Here is a 23,205-nt window from a genome sequence, read left to right on the forward strand (position 1 = left end):
ATTTCATTCAACTAACCCACCTTTTTTTTTGAGACAGTTTCACTGTCATTCAGGCTGGAGTGCAGTGGCGCAATCTCCACCCACTGCAACCTCCACCTCCTGGGTTCAAGCGATTATCGTGCCTCAGCCTCCCGAGTAGCTGGGACTACAGGCACACACCATCACACCCGGCTAATTTTTGTATTTTTCGTAGAGATGGGGTTCCCCCATGTTGGCCAGGCTGGTCTCAAACTCCTGACCTCAAGTGATCCACCCACCTCAGCCTCCCAAAGTGCTGGGATTACTGGCTTGAGCCACCATGGCTGGCCCAACCCACCAGTCTTTATTGTCCATTATCAGGCTCTGGAAAAGACAAAGCTGACCAAGATGAGGTGTGTACTCTAAAACCCACGCCATTCAGCACGAGGGAGGGCACCTAGGACAGGCACTCTGCACAGAGTTGTTCCTCATGACAGAGCACAGACAGGGCAGGGTGCAAGTAGCCACCCGCATTTCCATCAAGATTGGCTCAGAGGTTGGTGTCCTTGCTCGTATTGTTTTATATACTTCGCTACAACTTAGGAAGTTCCCAGCGTCTTGGCTACAAGATGGGGAAAAAAATGAAGGCACCTGGCCGGGCGCGGTGGCTCACGCTTGTAATCCCAGCACTTTGGGAGGCCGAGGCGGGCGGATCATGAGGTCAGGAGATCGAGACCACGGTGAAACCCCGTCTCTACTAAAAATACAAAAAATTAGCCGGGAGTGGTGGTGGGCGCCTGTAGTCCCAGCTACTCGGAGAGGCTGAGGCAGGAGAATGGCATGAACCTGGGAGGCGGAGCTTGCAGTGAGCCGAGATTGCGCCACTGCACTCCAGCCTGGGCGACAGAGCGAGACTCCATCTCACAAAAAAAAAAAAAAAAAAAAAAAAATGAAGGCACCAGAACAAACAGGCTAGGAGCAGTTGACCACCTGGGGAGTCTTTCTAAACAAAGGCATATGTTCATGCTGGAGTAGAACAGATAGGTTCCAGGGACAGCATCAGGAGAGAAGTCCCACCTATGCACTTGCAGCAAGGGGCTCATTTGCTCAAGGCAGGGAGCTGGAGTGGCAAAGATACCACGTGGAACCCCATGAAACAGTGTAGGTATACGGGACCTTTCCTTCCTTTACTTTTTTGCTCCAAGATCCCTTCTGGTACTGACGGGCAGGACTTCCTGCATTGCAGTCTTTACCCCTTTCCCCAAAGATCACTACTGCAGAACCTTCATGTACTTTTCTTCCATGATGAGACTCACACAAGTATATGCCACTCCAACGGCACTGACAGTATTCAACAGATAATTGGTAAAAATGAATGTGGGAGGAAGGAAAGCCTCACCATTCCCAACGTCTGAAAACAGAAGGTGCCCAAATGTCTTAACATTCTGTACATCTAAGCTGGGCACTGGTAGATGACACTCACAACATATCACAACTCACAGAGCTCCAAAGAATCAACTTTATTGAACATTCAGGGTCAATTTCTCTTCTTGCTCTTGCCTGTGACCTTGGCTGGTGTGAGGACTGGAACTGCTGCCTGGTACAGGGTGGAGGAGATCTTGTTGATGTAGTACAGACCAACCATGGAGAAGATGAAGCTATATGGTGAAGACAGAAAGGTCATGGCACCAGTGGGCATCTGCCAGCCCGGTGTCTCCTAGGGAAGACACTAGCATCAGGGAAAGAATCCAAGTTCAAGTTTAGGAAAATGGGGAAGGACAAAGGAGGGAGAACAGAGGGAGAGGTAGGTGTGGAAGGAAAAAGTCTGGCACCATCACAGTAGGATCCAATGCCAAAGAACAAAATGCTACACCCCTTACCCAGCTGTCAAGAACATACCAGGTGGTGACACAGACTCGGTGGATGAGGCCAGATGCAAAGAGAGCCAACAGGAGGCACAGGAGAACTAGGGAGGCAAGAAGAAACAAGGAGGGCAACGGTCAGAATGGAAATACTAGGCATCTGCACATGGAGTCCAGGAGAAATCCGGGGCTCTCTGAATCCTGGGGAACCTGCTTAGAAGGGTAAGCGTGACCACAGCAGGAGGATTCGGATGACCTTAATGATACCCAGAACATGGAGGTAGGAGGTTGAGTGTGGTGGCTTGCACCTGGAATCCCAGCACTTTGGGAGGCTGAGGTGGGCAGATCACTTGAGCCCAGGAGTTTGAGACCAGCCTGAACAACAAAGTGAGACCCATCCCTTAAAAAAAAAAAAAAAAAATTGAATTAAAAAAAATTTAGCCAGGCATGGTAGTACACTGGTACACTTGCCTGTAGTCCCAGCTATTCAGGAGGCTGAAGTGGGAGGAACCCTTGAGCCAGGAAGTTCAAAGCTGCAGTGAACTGTGATCGCACACCACTGCACTCCAGCCTGGGCAACAGAGTGAGACTCTGTCTCAAAAAAAAAAAAAAAAAAAAAAAAAAAAAAAAAAAAAAGAACATGGATGTAGATGTATGCTTTTTTTTTTTACCAGCTCTGCCCCAAATCTCACGTAACTTCCCTACCCTGGCTTTCCTCCCATAAAAGGGAAAAGGAAAGGTGATGGACAATAGAGTCTGAAGGGCAAGGTGTGTTCCCATTTGGGGAACCCAGTTAAGCCCTTTCCAAAAGAAGCCAGACAATGAGAGTCAATTCATTAAGCTGGGTGACCAGTGGTGGAAGTTGAAGGCCTTGCTCCCTGGACAATGATTGGAGGGCAGAGTGCTTGGATCCACTTCTTCATGGGGGCAGGAAAGGATTTTAGGTTACCTGGAATATGATGGGAGAGAAGGTGAGAGGACAAAAGCAAAGACAAACAGGGCCCCACCTGCCCAGGTGGAGAGGGCAGAGAAGGCAAAGTGGGCCAAGAACTTTGCCCCACCACAATGGCATCTTTTCTTTTCTTTTCTTTTCTTTTTTTTTTTAATTTTTGAGGCAGAATCTCACTCTATCGCCCAAGCTGGAATGCAGTGGTGCAGTTTCAGCTCACTGCAGCCTTGATCTTCTGGGCTCAAGCGATCATCCCACCTCAGCTTCCCAAGTACCTGGGACTATAGGTGCATACCACCATGCCCAGCTAATTTTTGCATTTTTTTGGAGAGATGGGGTCTCTCTATGTTGCCCAAGGTGGTCTTGAATTCCTGGGCCCAAGCTATCTGCCAGCCTCCACTTCCCAAAGTGCTAGGATTACAGGCGTGTGCCATCCCACCCAGCCAATGGTTTCTTTCAGAAGCAACTGAAAAGCCGGGCACAGTGGCTCACACCTGTAATCCCAGCACTTTGGGAGGCCAAGGCGGGTGGATCACTTAAGGTCAGGAGTTCAAGACCAGCCTGACCAACATAGTGAAATCCTATCTCTACCAAAAATACAAAAATTAGCCAGGTATGGTGGCGCACGCCTGTAATCCCAGCTACTCAGGAGGCTGAGGCAGGAGAATTGCTTGAACCCGGGAGGCAGAGGCTGCAATGAGCTGAGTTCACACCACTGTACTCCAGCATGGACGACAGTGAGACTCCATCTCAAAAAAAAAAAAAGCAAGTGAAGATAATACATATGGAAACAAAATCTAACAGAGAGAAGTCCCGGGGCTACTGGATGGAAAGAACTCGAAGCCTGCAAAAGGGCTAAGCGGAGAATGCAAGTCCTAGAGGGGGGCAAAGAAATGAGGGCAGCCAGGCAGTGGCTCACACCTGTAATTCCAGCACTCTGGGAGGCTGAAACAGGAGGATCACTTGAGCCCAGGAGTTCGAGACCAGCCTGGGCAATATGGTGAAACCCCATCTCTACAAAAGCTTAAAACAGTAGCTGGGTGTGGTGGCACTCACCGGTAGTCCCAGCTACTGGTAAGACCGAGGAGGGAAGATTGCTTGAGTCCAGGTCAAGGCTTCAGTGAGCCATGATCACATCACTGCACTCCAGCCTAGGCGACAGAGTAAAACCTTGTCTCAAAAAAAAAAAAAAAAAAAAAAAGAGAGAAAAGATTAAGGGCAACCATGATAGATCTTTGTTTTACCAGATGAAGGTTTTACATGAGATTGCATCTGCTGTGAATTTCTGAGCATGTGGCATTCCTTAAGTAATCTGGCCTTGACACTTAATTTGCTTTATAAACTTAATTCTCCATAAATAACTGAATCATCAATTCTTGATTACATGAGCAATTGAACAAGAATTATTCCAAACAGGAAATAATCTAACAGTTATTCTGATTTGGGCAATTGAACAAGAATTATTCCAAACAGGAAATAATCTAACTGTTATTCTGATTTGGTCAGGATTTCTGCTGCCATAGAAATTTGGTGCCTCTAGTATTTAGGCTCTTCACAATCCCCTCAAATAAGTAGAATTCTCTAATACTGAGTCAATTTCACATCAGAACTCTATACTGAACTTGGTCCTGCTGCTTCTTCTGGTGGGAACAAGGACCGCCTCCCAGCGAATAGATGCAAAACATCAGCCCAAATTTGCTTGTTCCCCTCAAACCTTCCCTGGGAGCTGGCCAGAAGGTACCAAAGTTTCTTGCTTTCAAAGGCCTTCTCTTCCAGCTCCAACTCCAGGAGCTATACAAGGTGCAGAATCGAAAAGAGTCATCTGTCTTCAGACAGCTTCAGTAAATATATTTCTCCTTAACAACCTTTACCACCTAAGCATCTGGAAATTCAGTATCATGTTTCAGGAGGTTAAAGAGGAGAAAGTTCAAATACTCAAGCTCCAATATTCACTTACTCTCAGGGAAGATCTTTGCTTGGAATCCTTTGCCAAAGACAAGATTCTCCAGATTATTGAAGGCCTGGTTGAGGGAGTTAAGGAGTAGGGCGTGCAACGGGGACAGAGCTGTGTGGGGAAGGGGAAGGGCACATGCCTACGTGGCCCGCCCCCTCCAACTGCAGGGAGGATACAGTGAGCGAGAACACGAAGAGACCCGAGCCAAGCAGGCCGCCCTGGATGGTGAGCCACTCGGTGGAGGCCAGCTGACGGCTGTACATCTGCATCCCTGCGAAGAGCAGCAGGGACAGGAGGGAGGAGAGCGCCAGCGAGGTGCCTGTACCCACCACTGGAGGGGATGGGAGAAGGGACGGAAAGTCAGGCTGCGCCTTCCCTCCGGCAAGCTACGGGCAGATCAGCCGGTCCAGAAGCTCGGTGGGCCGACTCCCTCCAAGAACTCCCGGGACTGCAGCCACACGCCCCAACTCCCCACACCGCGCGGCAACCCCTAGGTATTCCCCAGCCCTGGAAAACCCCGAACCCTCCCGTCAGGTGGAAATGCCCTCTCCCGGTGGAACCTAAGACACGTCAGCTCTGCCGGGAGAGGACGAGGAAAGCTTGTCCAACCAAACCCCGACCCCCTCTAGGACTTCCTGGGGACCCCACCGGTCCCGTTACCCATCATGCCCCGCCCGTGAGTCCAACCGGTGCCTCTGGCCAAGAAAGGCGAGCTGAACCGGGTGCGGTTAGCTATGCGCATGCGTCAGCGCTTAACGCGGACTTGCTACTCCCCGCGTTCTCCTCTTTCTTCCTCTCAGTGCCTGGACGCAGCGCCCTCTTGCGACAGGGAGGAAATAATGCGTCGAGGGGGCATCCTCGGCCACCGCCCTGGTCCTCAGGCTTTCCTCATACCTGGTGCGTCTGCTGCCACTCTGTACAAGCTGCACTTATCTCTTTAAGTCATTGGGCCCATGCCTGTGGCATCTATCCCATCTCTGTCTTCTTTGCCATTTCTGTCATCTCTAGTGCACGTTCCTCAAACCTCCCTGCCCCGTGCCTCAACATCTCCCAACCCAAAATTTAGTGCTCCCAAGCAGGAACACATTTTCCTCCAAAACTAATCCCCCGCTTTATATGAGTAAAATTAGGAGCCAATGAAAAATGAGAATGTAAGAAATGGCTCCCCCCTCAAATACCTTTCCATATTCCCCAACCCCCCGACCGGCTTTCGAGAACCACGTGGGGAGAACCATTTCCCACCCCCTACCCCGACGGGCGCTGTTCGAGGCTGGTCCCAGGAGCATGCGCAGTGACACCTCACCCCCCCAGCCCTCCTCACACCCCCACTGGGCTCCTGCATTAAGCCCGGGGTTCGCAGCCGCAGCCGGGATCGGGCACCCAGGGGCGGGCAGGCACGGTAGGGCCATGGCAGAGGGTGAGGATATGCAGACCTTCACTTCCATCATGGACGCACTGGTCCGCATCAGTGTGAGTTAAGGTGGGGTCGAGGGAAGGGGAGGGGGCGTATAGGGTTCTGGGGCAAGCTGGGACCTGGAACAGGTGGGGATCCAGGAAGATGCTGGGATGTAGACCGGGGCTAGCGATGGCAGAAACGGCTGGGAGGGTCAGGATGCAGGTATGACAGGGTAATCCCGGGAGCAGCCCGGAGGTGAGTGCCGTGAAGGCGTCGGTGTGCTGGGGCGTGAGGAGGATCTAGAAGCAGCCCAGACGCAGCGGGTGGGCTGGGGTGGCCTGCAGCAGTGCACCGGGGCTGGGGCTTCAGGGGAAAGGCGCTGTTATGAGGAGGGGGACGTGTGAGCTTGGATATTTTCCAAGAAAACTGAGGACAGGTGGGGGATGATGTAGGAGCCGCCCCACAGTGCAGTTCCCAATTTGGACCCCTCCCCAAGACCCCACCCCACGCACCCCCACTCAGGGCTGCTTCCGAGCCTGCGGTTGTCATGGCAACCCGTGCCCGGCTCTCCCAGGGGCGGTGCCAACCGTGTTCCCCCCCACCACTTCCTCCCCCCTTCCTTGTTCCTCCCTCCTTTGTGTCAGCTGCGCCCCTGACCGGGATGGCTGCGAAGAGAGGGACCAAGGTGAGGTGTGGGGGTGGGGCATAGCCTGAGGACCCCCACTCTCGCCACCAAGAGGGGGAGGGGACTTCCGGTGGGGAGGGGGCGAGTAGGCGGGGCTCTTGATTTCCCCGCTAGTTCAGAGAAGGGGGTGCCGCTGACCGGGTTGCGCTGCGGGAGAGGGCGGGAGGGCCTGATGGGGGCGAAGGGGAATGGGTTGGTAAGAGGGATTGGAGGAGACCGATGGGGAAGTGAAGGATGGGGAATGGAGGCTGGAGTGGCCGCAGGCCGGAGCCGCGGCAGGAGGACGTATGGAGCGAGCAGAATGGAGTGCCAGCCTCGCCTGGCTATCGGGAGGAATCACGGCATGGGGGTGCTGCTAGAGAAGGGAGTGGGGGTCTGCATGGAGCTGCAGAATGGGCAGTGTCCTTGAGAAAAATGCCAGGGGCAAGCTGCCCAGAGATGGGGGATGGAGGCAGGTGAGGGGGCTGCCAGCTGGGGCTGCTGCAGCTGGAGAAATGGGGATTGGGCTTGAGGCTGGAGCAGGCACAAGCTTCAACCGTCCCTCCTCTGGGCCTTTAGCTCTGCAGCGGGGAAAGAGAAGCAAGGGACAGAGGTCTGGGAAGGTCTGTGAACCAGCCCAAGGCAGGTGCTGCGGAAAAGCTGCAGGTAGCTTGTCTTGCTCCTTCCTCAGACCCCTAGGGTATTCAAGGGCAGCCAAGGGGCTGCTGAGGTATGCCTAAGTGTCCAAGTGCTGACCTAGCCTCCTGGTCCCTCCACAGACCAGCATGAAGAACATGGAGAAGGAACTGCTGTGCCCAGTGTGTCAAGAGATGTACAAGCAGCCACTGGTGCTGCCCTGTACCCACAACGTGTGCCAGGCCTGTGCCCGAGAGGTCTTGGGCCAGCAGGGCTACATAGGACATGGTGGGGACCCCAGCTCCGAGCCCACCTCTCCTGCCTCCACCCCTTCCACCCGCAGCCCCCGCCTCTCCCGCAGAACTCTCCCCAAGCCAGACCGCCTGGACCGGCTGCTTAAGTCAGGTGGGACTGGGGCCTGTAGGGTGGGGATGGGAACGCTGAGCTATTCATCAGGAAGATGGAAGAAGTCCATCACTGGTCGGGGCATCTGTCTGTCTTTCTGGGGAGTGGAGATACTGCTAACGCAGGCTCTAATGAGAGCTGAGCTCTAGCATAATGAACATCTAATTTAATTAAACAGGCTTCTCCACACCCAGCCAGCTGTAACTCTCATGTCCTTTACCTCCCTGGTTCACCCACAGGCTTTGGGACGTACCCTGGGAGGAAGCGAGGTGCTTTGCACCCCCAAGTGATCATGTTCCCGTGCCCAGCCTGCCAAGGTGATGTGGAGCTTGGGGAGCGGGGTCTGGCAGGGCTTTTCCGGAACCTGACTCTGGAGCGTGTCGTGGAGCGGTACCGCCAGAGTGTGAGTGTGGGAGGCGCCATCCTGTGCCAGTTGTGCAAGCCCCCACCACTAGAGGCCACCAAGGGCTGCACAGAGTGCCGCGCCACCTTCTGCAATGAGTGCTTCAAGCTCTTCCACCCCTGGGGCACCCAGAAGGCCCAGCATGAGCCCACCCTGCCCACCCTCTCCTTCCGCCCCAAGGTGAGCCAGCCCTTCCAAGGCCTGGGGAGGGAGGGACATGCTGCGGCAGGTGGGTGGGGGTGCCTGGCATTGTGGGTTTCCAAAAGGAAGTGGGAAGAGTTTTCCAATGCTAAGCACCTATCTCTGTAATCTGTAACAAAGTCACTGGACAAATCATTCAACAACTTTGGGCCTCCATCTCATTTACATCCCTGTAGGGGGATGGTAGTATCTGCCCTGCAATGTCCATACCTAAAAGGTTGCTGAGAGGATATCGTGAGATAATGTTTGTTCACTAAGAAGTGTTACGTGCACACTAAAAAGGTCTGTGTGCATTCACTCACTGAACAAATATTTATTGAGCACCTATGTGCATGGTGCTATTCTAGGTGTTGGAGATACAGCAGTAAACAAGATGGACAAGGTTAATTATTAACTACCAGGCTAAGATTAATTGGCATCAGTATTACTGTTATTACCACATATCCCAATGAGAGAGATGAAGGGAGGTGCAATGCTGGTGAAATGGGCACCGCCCCGAGACTGCAGGAAAGGCTCTCTTTGATGCCAGTATGTACCACCAGGTGGCACTGTGGAGCACCACCAGGGGATGTCTCCACTCCCATCTTGCCAGTGGAGGGAGGGCACCAAACTGCTGTAGTGGTAGCGTAGCACCCTTACCCACACCATTGTCTGACCATCACATTGTTCTTTGTGTCCCTAGGGCCTTATGTGCCCAGACCACAAGGAAGAGGTGACCCACTACTGCAAGACATGCCAACGGCTGGTGTGTCAACTCTGCCGGGTGCGGCGCACCCACAGCGGGCACAAGATCACACCAGTACTCAGTGCCTACCAGGCCCTCAAGGTAAGGACCCCCCTTATCCAACCCTAGTGCTAACTGACACTCTTACCCTCTTGCACCTCCTCCCAACTGCTGGCTTCTGCAGAGCTGGGCTTGATGCCCACCTCTTTCTTCCCCCTCAGGACAAGCTGACAAAGAGCCTGACATACATCCTGGGAAACCAGGACACGGTACAGACCCAGATCTGTGAGCTGGAGGAGGCCGTGAGGCACACCGAGGTGAGGGAGGGCGCAGAGGTGGGCCCTGGGCCCTGCCTGGGAGTAAGGGCAGGAAGGGGGTGTGGGTGGTCATGACCCAATCACCTCATTGCTAGCTCAGGAAGCCCGTGAGGTGTCCAGGTTCTGGTTAAACCAAGTTTTCAGGAACACCAGTGCCCCAGGCCAGGCTGTACTTGGGCTGCAGTGGGGGGGCAGGGTGGCTATAGCTCAGGAGGGAGCTCGAAAAACCCCATGCGTACCTCAGAAAACCCCACGCGTAGCTCAGATGCTCTCAGGCTCAGGTGCCTACCGAGGATGGCACACATTCCCAGTGCTAGAATGAGGTGATGACTGATACCTTCTGCCAGGTTGCTTGAGCTGGCTGACATAGGGATGGACAACTAAGGATGGCATAGATGCCAGTGGACATTAATTAGTGCAGTCCAAGTGGACATTAGGGTAGCCATGGCCTTGTTCATTTGGGTGAGTCACTAAGGGGCAGGGATTATGATGTGGGGTTCCAGGAAGGTTGGCATAAATGACCAGGAGTTGAGTCCATCTAGAGGTGCCTTTGCAGCCATGAGCCCAGGCCCTGTAGGAATGGGTGAGTAGGATTTCCCCAGATCCCTTGTGACCTTAGCCATGCTGTGGTGTCCAAGGAGGCCAGCACAAGTGCTGCCTCCAAAAAGAAGATAGTAAGTCACGCATCCTTTGGGTGTTGCTCCCTGGGCAGGTGAGTGGTCAGCAGGCCAAGGAGGAGGTGTCACAGCTGGTGCGGGGGCTGGGGGCTGTGCTGGAGGAGAAGCGGGCATCACTGCTTCAGGCCATTGAAGAATGCCAGCAGGAGCGGCTGGCCCGTCTCAGCGCCCAGATCCAGGAGCACCGGAGCCTGCTGGATGGCTCAGGTCTGGTGGGCTATGCCCAGGAAGTACTTAAGGAAACAGACCAGCCTTGCTTTGTGCAAGCCGCCAAGCAGCTGCACAACAGGTACTCAGGGGCATGGGCTCCTAAGGGGGCAGGGACATCATGGGTGTGACCAACATCTAGGACAATGTCTACAGTACTGCCAGGTGGAGAACTGGGGTTCCAAGGATTTTCATGAGGCCAAACTGATACCAGCTCCCAAAGCAGTTCCCAAGGCTCTAGGGGCAGGCAAGACAGAATTGAGGGGAAGGGTGGCTGCCCATATGGCAGTGCCTGACCCTTTCTTGCCCCCATCCCAGGATTGCCCGAGCCACTGAAGCCCTCCAGACGTTCCGGCCAGCTGCCAGCTCCTCCTTCCGCCATTGCCAGCTGGACGTGGGGCGTGAGATGAAGCTGCTGACAGAGCTTAACTTCCTGCGAGGTAAGGAGATGACCAGGCCCCGTGCCCAACCAGAGCCTTCTTCCCTTCCTCCCCAGCAGCGGGCCCGGGGGGCAGTGCCTACCGGGGACCTCCCCGGCCTCCTGCCTGGCCTGGCCAGCCATTCCTCCCACCCAGCCCACCCTGCCACACCGTCCTACCGCGCTCAGCGCTGCTTCTCCCTCTCTTTGTTTGTAGGCTGTGGCCACCGCGGACTCTGCTCCGGAGCACCCCAGGCAAGTCAGCGGCCCTGCCCCGGGGGCCCTGCCGGCCGCCGGGCCCCCTTCCCACCCCGCTGCTCCCACGCATCTCAGCCAACCACTCATTGCTTCCTTCTCTTTCCTGCCTTGCCCCGACCTCGTGGTCCTCCCACTGGACCAATGCCCTGTCTCTCTTCTGCCTTCTTCAGGCGCTTGCATAATCCTGGCCCTTCTGACCTTTTGTCCTTGTGACCCTTGCCCTCTGGCCTTGCACTTCCTTTCCCTTGACCTCCAACCCCTGCCCTCAGCTTTTGCTGTCCCTCTGTTGTCCCCACTTTCCACCTCGCTGCCTCCTAAATCTCTCTTCTGAGCCTGGTCCCCTTCCTTCCTGCTCGGTGCCCTCTTGCCTGTGGGCTCCAGTGGCCTTTGCCTGCCCCTCCCTGGGGCTCCTCTTAACTCATAGAATATCTGAGCTGCAAGGGCCCCCAGAACTTACCTGATCTGATACCCTCATTTGACAGGGGAGGAAACTGAGGCCCAAAAAGGGGAAGTGACTTATTCCAGGCCAGAGTGAGGTAGCAGCAGCCCAGGACTAGCACACAGGTGTCCTGACCCCCAGCCCAGCGCTTTCCTGCCTCGTTCTCTCTTGGGCCCTGCCCTGCCCCTCCTGTGCCCAGTTCCCAGATGAGCCCTTCCCCAGCTCCCTCTCACCCACACTCACCCCCCCGGCTCCCGCTGCTTTCCCTTTTCCTGCCTGCCCCTGCCCTCCATGCCAGGCCAGTGGCCAGGCCCTGACTGACCCCTGCTGTCTCTTCCAACAGTGCCTGAGGCCCCCGTCATTGACACCCAGCGCACCTTTGCCTATGATCAGATCTTCCTGTGCTGGCGGCTGCCCCCCCACTCACCACCTGCCTGGCACTATACTGTTGAGTTCCGGCGCACGGATGTGCCTGCCCAACCGGGCCCCACCCGCTGGCAGCGGCGGGAGGAGGTGAGGGGCACCAGTGCCCTGCTTGAGAACCCTGACACGGGCTCTGTGTATGTGCTGCGCGTCCGCGGCTGCAACAAGGCCGGCTACGGCGAGTACAGTGAAGATGTGCACCTGCACACGCCCCCAGCACCTGGTGAGTGAGCAGGCACAGGTGGTCATGCAAAGGGCATGGGGTATGCCAGGGCCCAGGCCCTGATGGTTGGTACCGGTGGCCACTAGAGAGGCCATATAACATAGGTCTCACACACACTAGCTCTGCAGCTAGACTGCTTGGGTTCAAATCCCATCTCTGCCTCTTGCCAACTGTGTGGGTGGCTTCTGGCAAGTTTTTACCCTCTCTGAACTTCAGAGTCCTTTTCTGTAGCGATAATGATAATACTAGCCAGGTGCAGCGGCTCATGCCTGTAATCCTAGCACTTTGGGAGGCCAAGGAGGGAGGATTGCTTGAGGCCAGGAGTTCAAGACCAACCTGGCCAACACAGCGAGACCTGATCTCTAAAAAAAATAAATAGGCCAGGCGAGGTAGCTCACGCCTGTAATCCCAGCACTTTGGGAGGCCGAGGCGGGCAGATCACAAGGTCAAGAGTTCGAGACCAGCCTCGCCAACATGGTGAAACCCCGTCTCTACTAGAAATACAAAAATTAGCCAGGTGTGGTGGTGCATGCCAACAATTCCAGCTGCTCGGGAGGCTGAGGTAGAAGAATCGCTTGAACCCAGGAGGCGGAGGTTGCAGTGAGCTGAGATCGTGCCACTGGACTCCAGCCTGGACAACAGAGCATGACTCCAATGTCTCGGATAAAATAAATAAATAAATAAAGGCCAGGCAAGGTGGCTCACACCTGTAATCCCAGCACTTTGGGAGGCCAAGGTGGGTGGATCACCTGAGGTTGGGAGTTTGAGACCAGCCTGACCGACATGGAGAAACCCTGTCTCTACTAAAAATACAACATTAGCCGGGTGTGGTGGCGCATGCCTGTAATCCCAGCTACTTGGGAGGCTGAGGCAGGAGAATTGCTTGAACCCGGGAGGCAGAGGTTGCGGTGAGCCGAGATCGCACCATTGCACTCCAGCCTGGGCAAAAAGAGTGAAACTCTGTCTCAATAAGTAAATAAATAAATAAAATACATAAAAAATAAATTATTTTTGGCCGGGCACAGTGGCTTACGCCTGTAATCCCAGCACTTTGGGAGACCGAGGTGGATGGATCACAAGGTCAGGCGTTCAAGACCAGCCTGGCCAACATAGTGCAACCCCGTCTCTTCTAAAAATAAAAATGAAAATAATTAGCTGGGCGTGGTGGCACGCACCTGTAATCCCAGCTACTTGGGAGGCTGAGGCAGGAGAATGGCTTGAACCTGGGAGGCAGAGGTTGCAGTGAGCCGAGATTGCGCCACTGCACTCCAGCCCGGGGAACAGTGTGAGACTCCGTCTCAAAAAAAAAATTATTTCTAAAAAATGATAATGCTCACCTCATAGGGTTGCAAGAATTCAATTGGTTTGAGACGATCCATGGAGTCTGAGTACAGTGTCCGGCTCATGGTTAGGGCTCAAAAATGTTACTAAAGTGACTAGAAAATAGTTCAGACTCCAGAGGGTGGGCATGAGAGGGAAGCCTTGCCACCCAAGTAGGGGCTGGGTATAAGGGCCAGGTGTGAACCCAGAGTATGGGCTGGAAGGCACAGATTGATGGTAATAGGAATGTCACCAGGTGGAAGAGAATAGTGGGAACTGTCCATGGGGCTGGCAACAAGTAAGGGGTTCGAGGAAGCCCCATGAGTCAGCCAGGTCCAGAGCACTGACTTCTGTGCCCACTGTCATCACAAAAACTCTCTGGGGTCCCACGCCTATTTGGAATGCCCCCTTCTTTTTTCTCATGCCCCCCATTCCAGTTTCCCATGTCCTATTCTCCTGAACCCCCTGCCTGTTCCTGGTGACTGAACCCCCTTGCAACGCGTTCCCTGTTCCGCAGTCTCACAGCCCCCAGTGCCAGTGTTTGTCCCTGAAGTTCTTCCTCCATCTCAACCCTCTCCCTCCTTCCAGTCCTGCACTTCTTCCTCGATGGCCGCTGGGGCGCAAGCCGAGAGCGGCTGGCTATCAGCAAGGACCAGCGAGCAGTACGCAGTGTTCCGGGGCTGCCCCTGCTGCTGGCTGCTGACCGGCTGCTGACCGGCTGCCACTTGAGTGTGGATGTGGTCCTGGGCGATGTGGCTGTGACCCAGGGCCGCAGCTACTGGGCCTGTGCCGTAGACCCAGCCTCCTACTTGGTCAAGGTGGGCGTCGGACTGGAGAGCAAGCTTCAAGAAAGTTTCCAGGGTGCCCCCGATGTGATCAGCCCCAGGTCAGACCCCTCTGGAAGGGATGGGGTGTGGCGGTCCTGGTGGGAGTGAGAGGCACAGAAGGGGTGGCAAGTGGAGCACAGACTTGCTAGGGTGGGGCTGGGAGGGGATTAGGAGGAAGTAGTAGGAGCATAGAAGCCAGGCTGGGAGGCCTGAGTCCAGAAGAGGCATGGGCTCAGCAAAAGGGCTTTTGAGGACTGATTTTCAGAGCATGGCGTGTGGTCAGGGAAAGGGATGATAGAAGAGAGAGCCATCTCTGCTTCCTTCCAACCATCTGTCACTCTGGATCAACACACCATCTCTCCAAGCGTCTGTGTCCTTTCTTCCTAACACTCCATTTCCAATATACCTTCTCCATAAAACCTTTGCTCTCCAAGACCTCCTTCACCCGTATCTTAAATTTTTCTTCCCTTAGCCGGGTGCGGTGGCTCATGCCTGTAATCCCAGCACTTTGGGAGGCTGAGGCAGGCAAATCACCAGAGGTCAAGAGTTCGAGACCAGCTTGACCAACATGGAGTGACCCCATCTCTACTAAAAATACAAAAAAAAATAACTGGGCGTGGTGGCACATGCCTGTAACCCCAGCTACTCGCGAGGCTGAGGCAGGAGAATCACTTGAACCCGGGAGGTAGAGGTTGCCGTGAGCGAAGATTGTGTCATTGCACTGCAGCCTGGGCGACAAGAGCAAAACTCCTTCTCAAAAAAAAAAAAAAAAAAAAAAAAATTCTTCCCTTAAACATCCCACCTCCATAACCCTCCTCTCCCCAACTCCCTATTTTTTTTTTTTCTTTTTTTGAGATGGAGTCTCGCTCTGTCGCTCAGGCTGGAGTGCAGTGGCATGATCTCGGCTCACTGCAAGCTCCGCCTCCTGGGTTCATGCCATTCTCCTGCCTCAGCCTCCTGAGTAGCTGGGACTACAGGCGCCTGCCACCATGCCCAGCTAATTTTTTGTATTTTTAGTAGAGATGGGATTTCACCATGTTAGCCAGGATGGTCTGAATCTCCTGACCTCGTGATCCACCCACCTCGGCCTCCCAAAGTGCTGGGATTACAGGCGTGAGCCACAGCGCCCGGCCCCAACTCCCTATTTAACACCCTCCCACTAATGCTTTTCATCCTAAGCTTTCTCCCCAGCACTCTATCCCCCAACACCTTATTTCTTCAAAATGCTTTCTTCCCAACACAAATCCCCTGCTAAACCCCATTGTCCCCAACCCCGCATACCTCTAACACCCTTCATTTGTGACACCAATCCACCCTCATCTCTCTCCCGACACCCACCTTCCCAACATCCTTTCTTTTCTTAGTCAGTAATCTCGGATTCTTCCAACATCCTCTAATCCTCAGAACCATCTCCCCAGCGTGATTTCCCCAACACCATTTTTCTCAATGCCTTTCCGCGGGCTATACCAATGCCATGTCTTTCCTGTCCCCCTGCCCCTCTCTTGCCAATGTGCTTTCCTCTCAGTGCTCTCTTTCCACCAAACCCAAACGCCTGACCCTATACTCTAACCCCTGCCTCTTCAGCGTTTTCTTCTCAACACCCAAAATCCATCCCTTCAACCTCTTGCTCCTTAACATTCCATCCTTCCAGCGTCTCCCTCTGGTACCTCATCCGTCACTCCATCCTTCAACAATCTCGTCCCCAACACCCGCTTCTGCAGGTACGACCCGGACAGCGGGCACGACAGCGGTGCTGAGGATGCCACAGTGGAGGCGTCGCCGCCCTTCGCTTTCCTAACCATTGGCATGGGCAAGATCCTGCTGGGGTCTGGGGCAAGCTCAAATGCAGGGCTGACAGGGAGGGATGGCCCCACAGCCGGCTGCACAGTGCCCCTGCCGCCCCGCCTGGGCATCTGCCTGGACTATGAGCGGGGCCGGGTTTCCTTCCTGGATGCTGTGTCCTTCCGTGGGCTCTTGGAGTGCCCCCTGGACTGCTCCGGGCCTGTGTGCCCTGCCTTTTGCTTCATCGGGGGTGGCGCAGTACAGCTCCAGGAGCCAGCGGGCACTAAGCCTGAGAGGAAAGTCACCATTGGGGGCTTCGCCAAGCTGGACTGAGCCTTCCAGGCCCCTCATGCAGAACTGGGGTCCTCCTGGGCCCTGGCCCCCAAACCTCTTGGCACCTGGTTGTTACCCCCTGGCAGCTTCTCCCCTAAACTCTCCTACCATATGGCCCTGCCCCTTCTCCCGTGTCTGTCTTCCCACACTTTTCTCTTGACCCAGGGGCTCTCTTCTGCCCACCTTTCTGGATGGCCCCCATTCTCTCCATTGCCTGTTAGCCAGGCCCCCACCCCCACTGAGTCTGCCCTATGACCTGCCTTTGGCATGTTACCCAAGCCGTGGAGAGAGCCCCTTCTCCATCCCTGTCCTGTGCCCCCTAGGCTGATTGGGAGGGAGGGCACCTGGAACACTGGGCATGATCTCCAGCTCTGCCCTTGCCCTGCCAAGCTCCCTGCCCTGCTGATGCTGAACTACAGCCTTGGGACAGGCAGGCTTTGGGGCTGGACGCTGTCCAGGCACTCCTGGTGAGGGGAAGGGGACCCTGTCATCCTGCTTTATTTATTTGGGTCCCAACATCCCACAGCAGCATGCCCCTTATGTCCCTCTTCTCCCTCTTGCATGCTTTACCTGTCCCGCACCCATGCCAATGTGCCAAGTCTCCCTTGGGGACCCAGCTGAGTCTGGGTGTTCCCATTGGGTTGGGCCAGGCAAAGCCTCTGGTGCCCGCTGCTGTCCCCCTGCAGTGGGCCCTGCTAGGCCTGTGCCAAGCAACAGCTGTTATTGTCATGGTTTATAAAGAATAAACTGTGATGCCAGGCACATCTCTGCCTTCCCTGAGCGCAATCATTCCTGTTAGTTTCTGTGCTGGGTGTGGTAGGCGGGAAGGAGCAGGGTGCTAGGCTGTGGTTCTGGGCAGGAGCAACCAATGGATCTGGTGCCTGAGAGAGGAAGGCCCCAGGCCAGGCGCTCTAAGCCTCCTGCCACACGTGTCCTGGCCTGGCCTGAGCCCATCACAGCTGCCAGGGGACATAGCTCTCTGGCTACTGGCAGCAGGCCCCAATCAGGGTGTCCGGGCCTGTAGCACCAGGCCCTGGGGGAATGCGGTTGAAGGGACAGGCAACGTGCCTGGGCCCAAAGGGGTCAGGGAACCAGAACCACTTCCCCATTCCCAGGGTGTTGTGGAGCCCACCCCAGGGGCAGCAGGCTGGTGGGGTAGCCGGGGTCAGGGAGGGGGCTGGGCCTGGTGCCAGCGCCCGGATCTGACCCAGCCTCCGCTTATCTCAACCCTGTTGACTCTGGGCTGTTATCACTGCCCAAGGATTTACTTCACACCCGGAGAGCTAAGAATAGAGCCACCTGGGGGCACCATGCCAGGGGGCAAGGAGGGCGTGGGCCAGGCAAGGAGACGGGAGAGCCGCTGGCACACAGAGCTCAGTCACGGAGCCCAGTCACGCTAGCCCTCCAAAGCCCGCCTGGGTTTCGTTTCCTCCTTCCTCTTGTGCTGCCAGCGTTAGCCAGAGGTGGCTCCTCAGGCCACCCCTACTCCCCAACGTCACCTCCTCCTCACGTCTCCTGCTTCTCAAACAAACTCGCTCCTTACTGCCTCCTGGCCTCCCTGTCTCCTCCCCCAGCCCCCTCACACACATTCTGACTGCCCTGCTGCCCACGGGTCACAGATGAAAGATCAGAAGTTGGCGCAGCGGGAGGCCACGTTTTATTCAGTCCAGCCTCAGGTTCCCTGCTATCTCAGGGCTCTCTGGGCCAGTCCTCCTGGGAGCCCCCACCACAACACTTCCCAGGCATGAGCCCTCAGGCATGAACTTCCACAGGCTGAGAAGTGTCCGAGAACTTGGTGGGGCCTCTGAGAGAGGCTGTGAGCAGCCCACCTGAACTCCCAGCTCACCAGCCCAAACAAGGTGCAGGGGCTCTGGCCCTGAAGAATCTGAGTGGGGCAGAATGGCACTGGCTGGCCACTCAGCTCAGCGGGCAACGTGCCCCTACAAGTTGGCAGAGGTGGCTGCCACTGCTGGGTTTGTGTAAGAGAGGCTGCTGCCACCATTACCTTCAGAAACCTGGGTGGAAGGAAAAGAGATCCAGGATGAGGAGCAGAAGGTACCTCCTAGAGCCCCTGGATGCAACCCCAGGCTGAGGTAATCAGTCCAGAGTCCTGGCCAGCTCTCAAAGGGTTAATTCAGAGAGCGCACCTGCCACCCCACCAGCCAGGTGACTGTAAACAGGGCTGCCCTCCTCCCTCTGCTCTCCTTCACTCCCTTTCCTTGGCTCTAATCAGCCTCCTTGTCCCTCCACTCTCTGCTGTTCCAGCCTAAGGAGGTGTGTGTGTGGGGCAGGGGGGCGGGGGCTGTGTATCTGTGTCTTTGTAAAGCCGAGAGAGGAAGGTCTCCAGGAGAAGGAAAATAGGAGCAAGAAAACTAAACTCCTCTCTCCTCCCTCACCTGGAGTGGTTTTCCAGCCTCAGGTGGCTACAGTAATTATTTACTAGGTCCCATAGAGAAAGACCAGGAGAGGAAGGAGGGAGGGTTCCTTGCTTCCTTGAAGCTCCCAAGAACCCCACGGGCACCCAGGCTCACCTGGTCTGCTGACCTTCCTCTACCTGGGAAACCTCCCCCTAAGCCAGCCTTTCTCGGTCTACCCTTCACTCCTAGGAGATGATTAGGGGCACAGGGGCTCACCCCTGACTCCTCGGGAAGGGCTCCCCTGGGCATAGTGCTCCACCCATTTTGCCTCTGGGTGCAACAAAACAAAACAAAACAAAACTGCCACGGTGGCACCAGTTCAGCCAGTGCCAGCCAGCATGAATGTGGACAGCCAATGCTCTTTTAGGAATTCTGGCAGTGGGGCCACTCCCTCTTGAGGGCCCCTTTCTTCCGTAGTCTCCTCCCAGGCCTGTCCCCCAGAACTCCTCTGACCTCTGCCCCCCATCTTTGCCAGGCCCTCCCCTGCTCACTTCACACCACTTCTCACCTCTTCCAAGCTCTCTGGGTTTTTCAAGTACCCCCTTCAGAACCCTTGCCCAGCCAAAGCCTCTGCCTCCCCCGGCCTGCGGGGCCCAATCTCACCTTCTCATAGGGGCTACGATTGGTACTGCTAGGGGGCACATAGCGCCCATGGGTGTGGTAGGTGGGGTACTCGCTCATAGGATGGTAGGCATCCCGGGCTGGAAAGATGTCCAGCTGCCCGTAGTTCTTTCGGCGGCACTGACAGACAGCCTGGGGAGATAGGAGGTTATGGCAGGCCATGGAGTGCCTTCTACCGGGGGACTCTGATCAGGGCCAGGGACTGCACTCACCAAGGCAACGAGATAGACGATGGCCAGCGCAACCAGAACACAGACCAGCACCAGCAGCGCAATGCCCCAACCTGGCACCCCAGCCCCATACTGGGCAGAGAAAGGAAATGGCACATCACTCACTAAAAGGAAAAGCAGTGGTCAGGGCAGTCTCCCAGAGGAGGTGCCCCTCCCACTGCCAGCACTAAGGAAAGAGTGGGGACCCAGACACTGGAAGGAGAAGGGCTCCGGCGTGGTGCTGGGCTGCAGCCAGCGAAGTAGCCTCACCGCCGACGTCTGAGATCGTCAGGTTATATCGAGAGGCTGCTTCCGTTTTATGCTGATTGAACTGTGTCTCCACGTCGTGGACATTGGTGGTACCTTCTCGGAAGGCCAGAGTCGATAGTACCACCACAGATCCTGGCCTGGTCACAGGGAAATGGGCACTTCAGCCACGGGTCCCAGCTCTGGCTCAGCACTCACCCCCAACCTTGAGTGTACCAGTCCCTCCCTATGGTCATGACCACCACCCACCCTCCAACCACCACACTGAGTCCACACCTAGAACTGTACCTGAACTTAATATTGGAGACGCCCAGAAAATCCCCTTGTTTATAAATCTGCAAAATCTGGGGTGAGAGGGAAAGGACTCAGGTTTGATGTGTGGACAGTTCTGATGGCTGCTTCAGGGGAGCATGGGGAAGGAAAGGCCAATACTCACCAATTCAGAAATGTCTCTCTGCAGCTCTTGGTAGTAGTTGGTGCTGGGATCTTCCAGAGAGGAATTAAACTGGAGGTTTGAAATGTGAAAAGACAGGAAAAAGAAAGAGACCCCAATAGACAACTGGGGAGAAGTGCTGTGATTGGAGGAGGTGAGAGGAGATACCGTGCTATGGTGAGTGCTACTGGCAGCAGTCTTGGTGCTATGGCTGGTAAGGGTGGTAGGAGTATCAGAGTGGTGGCTGGGAATTGAGAATGGAGTGCTCTTGCTGGCTGGGGTTGTGGTAGCCCTGGCAGAGGTGCCGTTGTGCACCAGAGTGGAAGCTGAGCCTGATGCAGAGCCTGAGGCCGAGGTGACATTGTGGACTGGAGGGGCAGTGGAGCCCAAGGCGGGCCTGGTGTCCGGGGCCGAGGTGACACCGTGGACTGGGGGGGCGGTGGAGCCCAAGGCGGGCGTGGTGTCCGGGGCCGAGGTGACACCGTGGACTGGGGGGGCGGTGGAGCCCGGGGCTGGCCTGGTGTCCGGGGCCGAGGTGACACCGTGGACTGGGGGGGCGGTGGAGCCCAAGGCGGGCGTGGTGTCCGGGGCCGAGGTGACACCGTGGACTGGGGGGGAGGTGGAGCCCGGGGCCGAGGTGACACCGTGGGCTGGGGGGGCGGTGGAGCCCGGGGCCGAGGTGACACCGTGGGCTGGGGGGGAGGTGGAGCCCGGGGCTGAGGTGACACCGTGGGCTGGGGGGGCGGTGGAGCCCGGGGCTGGCCTGGTGTCCGGGGCCGAGGTGACACCGTGGACTGGGGGGGCGGTGGAGCCCGGGGCCGGCCTGGTGTCCGGGGCCGAGGTGACACCGTGGACTGGGGGGGAGGTGGAGCCCGGGGCCGAGGTGACACCGTGGGCTGGGGGGGAGGTGGAGCCCGGGGCTGAGGTGACACCGTGGGCTGGGGGGGCGGTGGAGCCCAAGGCGGGCGTGGTGTCCGGGGCCGAGGTGACACCGTGGACTGGGGGGGCGGTGGAGCCCAAGGCGGGCGTGGTGTCCGGGGCCGAGGTGACGCCGTGGGCTGGGGGGGTGGTGGAGCCCGGGGCGGGCCTAGTGTCCGGGGCTGAGGTGACGTGGGCTGGGGGGGCGGTGGAGCTTGGGGCTGGCTTGCTGTCCGGTGCTAAGGTGACATCTTGGGCTGGTGAGGTGGTGGAGCCCGGGGCTGGCCTGGTGACTGGGACCGAGGTGACATCCTGTCCCCAGGTGGCAGCTGAACCTGAGGCTGGTTCCGTGGCTGGGGCCAGAGTGACGTCCTGTCCCTGAGTGGTGGAGGAGCCTGAACCGGGGCTGTGGCTGGAGAGTATACTGCTGGTCATACTCACAACCTTCTTCTCAGTAGAGCTGGGCATTGAACTTCTTTGGGTAGCCGAAGTCTCCTTTTCTCCACCTGGGGTAGAGCTTGCATGACCAGAACCTGTAACAACTGTTGTGGGTTTAGGGGCTGTGGTAGCTGTAAGAAGTTAAAGTCATAGGGTTGGGTTGGAGGAACAATAAGAGCAAGAAGAAAATATAAGCTCTGGCCACCAGAGAAATAATACCAGGAGGACTGGGGAGTGGGCAGCCTCAGTAACCCCTGGGTTGGCCGCCTCCTTCCCTGCCCAGCCTCCTTCTCTCTGCCCATAGGCCTCGGCTCAAGGCCCCTGCATTTCTCCCCTCTTAAGCCTTCCCTCTCCCTACTCTCTTCCCCCTAGACTTCTCTTCAGGACATTTGCTTGCCCCTGGTACCCACTCTCAGAGTTGGGGGCACCTCTTCTCAGCCTGTCCTTAGCCTCTCCCTCCTTCTGGCACAGACGGGGCAGCCTCTGTCTGCAATTCTTACCTTTCATGGTGCCGTCTGCCAGGGAGCAAAACCCACAGAAAGACCACGAAGACCACCTAAGCAGGGCAGCCCATTCCCCACCTTGTGCCCCTCACCTGTAAGCACTGTGAGGAGCAGCAGCAGGAAGAAAAGAGACTGGGTGCCCGGTGTCATGGTGGTGGTGAAATGGGTGGGGAGGGGGCAGAACAGACTCAGGCAGGCACTGTTTGAGTGGTGGAGCGGGCACAGGCGCCTACTGCTTTATACCGGTCCCCCCACTCCCCGCCCGCCCGCCCTGGGCACAGCCGGAGCAGGTGACAGGTGACAAAACCCCGCCCCCTCCCCTACCTCCTACCTCTTCCTCCTCCTCCCCAACCATTCCTGGGTAGGGTACAAGGGCTCTAATCGCTTAACCCCGACTACCCATTTGTTCTCCAGCTGGCCTCCCCCTTTCACCAACCACTCCCTGGCTCCAGGGGGGAGGAGGGAGGGGCAGTCTGGAACCTGGGACCCCTGGGCTCTAGTTTTAGCCTCAGGGCAACAACTAATGTGGGGATGGGGAACAAAGCCAGCTAAGTCGAGGTCCTGTACAGCAAGGCCAGGAAGCCCACCCCTAGGTCTCCCACTCCACTTCCCCGCCCTCCTTGGGTCCATTGAAGCAGAGCGGGGCCGAGAAATAAGAGTTGGATAATGAGTGGACTAGGTGCTAGTTTTGGGCTCCCTCCCCCCACTACTTCCCGGAATAGCCCCACCCTTCTAACCGCTCCCTGTCCCGTTCCACACGCAGTTCTACCCTGAAACCCACAGTCCCCGCCCCAGTCGGACTTTCCAGCAGCCTGGGTTCCCTCCTTGGCTTTCTCCAAGGAGGGAGTGGGGGAAGAAATTTCCACTTAAGGGAGGAAACCTGGGCTCCGATGAACCCTAGGGTCCTTCCTTGCCACTCTCCACCACTGGCCAGGAGCTCCTCCCGCCCTCTAGTGGTCACCGGGAGCCTTGCGGGGCTGGACCGCGCCCGCTGGGGGGCCGCTCGGACCGGGCGGAGAGGAG

The 23,205-nt window shown here is 56.4% G+C and overlaps 3 protein-coding genes across 28 annotated transcripts; 1 reads left to right on the plus strand and 2 right to left on the minus strand.

The window, feature by feature from the left end:
* Positions 1-1,463: 1,463 nt before the first annotated feature.
* Positions 1,464-5,522, minus strand: KRTCAP2 (keratinocyte associated protein 2). Of its 2 annotated transcripts, none has more exons than XM_063626683.1 (5): positions 5,384-5,522; positions 4,900-5,054; positions 4,727-4,790; positions 1,858-1,924; positions 1,464-1,616 (listed from the first exon to the last, which is right to left on the minus strand). In XM_063626683.1, exons 1-5 carry the CDS (start codon positions 5,463-5,465, stop codon positions 1,496-1,498), a joined length of 489 nt encoding a protein of 162 aa, XP_063482753.1. In that variant the 5' UTR covers positions 5,466-5,522; the 3' UTR covers positions 1,464-1,495. The 2 variants fall into 2 exon arrangements, with proteins under 2 accessions (XP_063482753.1, XP_063482754.1); XM_063626684.1 differs by having other exon boundaries at positions 5,411-5,488.
* A 458-nt stretch (positions 5,523-5,980) lies between these two features.
* On the plus strand, positions 5,981-17,140 carry TRIM46 (tripartite motif containing 46). Of its 6 annotated transcripts, XM_063626642.1 has the most exons (11): positions 6,004-6,193; positions 7,363-7,449; positions 7,563-7,824; positions 8,064-8,407; positions 9,111-9,254; positions 9,374-9,469; positions 10,182-10,435; positions 10,672-10,793; positions 11,812-12,114; positions 14,023-14,320; positions 15,983-17,140. In XM_063626642.1, the coding sequence occupies exons 1-11, from the start codon at positions 6,008-6,010 to the stop codon at positions 16,374-16,376; spliced, it is 2,490 nt and encodes an 829-aa protein (XP_063482712.1). In that variant the 5' UTR covers positions 6,004-6,007; the 3' UTR covers positions 16,377-17,140. The 6 variants fall into 6 exon arrangements, with proteins under 6 accessions (XP_063482713.1, XP_063482716.1, XP_063482717.1 ...); XM_063626643.1 differs by lacking the exon at positions 7,363-7,449 and having other exon boundaries at positions 5,981-6,193; XM_063626644.1 differs by lacking the exons at positions 6,004-6,193; positions 7,363-7,449 and adding an exon at positions 6,526-6,804.
* Positions 17,141-18,010: 870 nt separating this feature from the next.
* On the minus strand, positions 18,011-23,143 carry MUC1 (mucin 1, cell surface associated). 20 transcript variants are annotated; one of them, XM_063624837.1, is made up of 8 exons: positions 22,275-23,143; positions 21,683-21,783; positions 20,327-20,395; positions 20,179-20,234; positions 19,894-20,030; positions 19,627-19,748; positions 19,397-19,546; positions 18,011-18,391 (listed from the first exon to the last, which is right to left on the minus strand). In XM_063624837.1, the coding sequence occupies exons 1-8, from the start codon at positions 22,330-22,332 to the stop codon at positions 18,317-18,319; spliced, it is 768 nt and encodes a 255-aa protein (XP_063480907.1). In that variant the 5' UTR covers positions 22,333-23,143; the 3' UTR covers positions 18,011-18,316. The 20 variants fall into 20 exon arrangements, with proteins under 20 accessions (XP_063480907.1, XP_063480905.1, XP_063480903.1 ...); XM_063624835.1 differs by having other exon boundaries at positions 20,327-20,449; XM_063624833.1 differs by having other exon boundaries at positions 20,327-20,840; positions 21,468-21,783.
* Positions 23,144-23,205: the final 62 nt, after the last annotated feature.

This window comes from Symphalangus syndactylus, chromosome 12 (assembly GCF_028878055.3).
Source record: "Symphalangus syndactylus isolate Jambi chromosome 12, NHGRI_mSymSyn1-v2.1_pri, whole genome shotgun sequence".
Classification (NCBI taxonomy): Eukaryota; Metazoa; Chordata; class Mammalia; order Primates; family Hylobatidae; genus Symphalangus; species Symphalangus syndactylus.

Bases quoted from the DNA above. Each gene is read 5' to 3' on its own strand.
- MUC1 (XM_063624828.1), bottom strand. From the start codon at position 22,332: ATGACACCGGGCACCCAGTCTCTTTTCTTCCTGCTGCTGCTCCTCACA. The intron at 19,547-19,626 runs GTGAGTGCAGTC...CTATCTCCCCAG, and splicing joins TCGTCTATCTCGTTGCCTTG to GCTGTCTGTCAGTGCCGCCG. The intron at 18,392-19,396 runs GTGAGATTGGGC...CCTTCCACCCAG, and splicing joins ATCGTAGCCCCTATGAGAAG to GTTTCTGAAGGTAATGGTGG.
- KRTCAP2 (XM_063626683.1), bottom strand. From the start codon at position 5,465: ATGCGCATAGCTAACCGCACCCGGTTCAGCTCGCCTTTCTTGGCCAGA. The intron at 4,791-4,899 runs GTATCCTCCCTG...TCCCTCAACCAG, and splicing joins TCTTCGTGTTCTCGCTCACT to GCCTTCAATAATCTGGAGAA. The intron at 1,617-1,857 runs GTATGTTCTTGA...TTCACCATATAG, and splicing joins CGAGTCTGTGTCACCACCTG to CTTCATCTTCTCCATGGTTG.
- TRIM46 (XM_063626642.1), top strand. From the start codon at position 6,008: ATGCGCAGTGACACCTCACCCCCCCAGCCCTCCTCACACCCCCACTGG. The intron at 9,470-10,181 runs GTGAGGGAGGGC...CTCCCTGGGCAG, and splicing joins AGGCCGTGAGGCACACCGAG to GTGAGTGGTCAGCAGGCCAA. The intron at 14,321-15,982 runs GTCAGACCCCTC...CCGCTTCTGCAG, and splicing joins CCCGATGTGATCAGCCCCAG to GTACGACCCGGACAGCGGGC.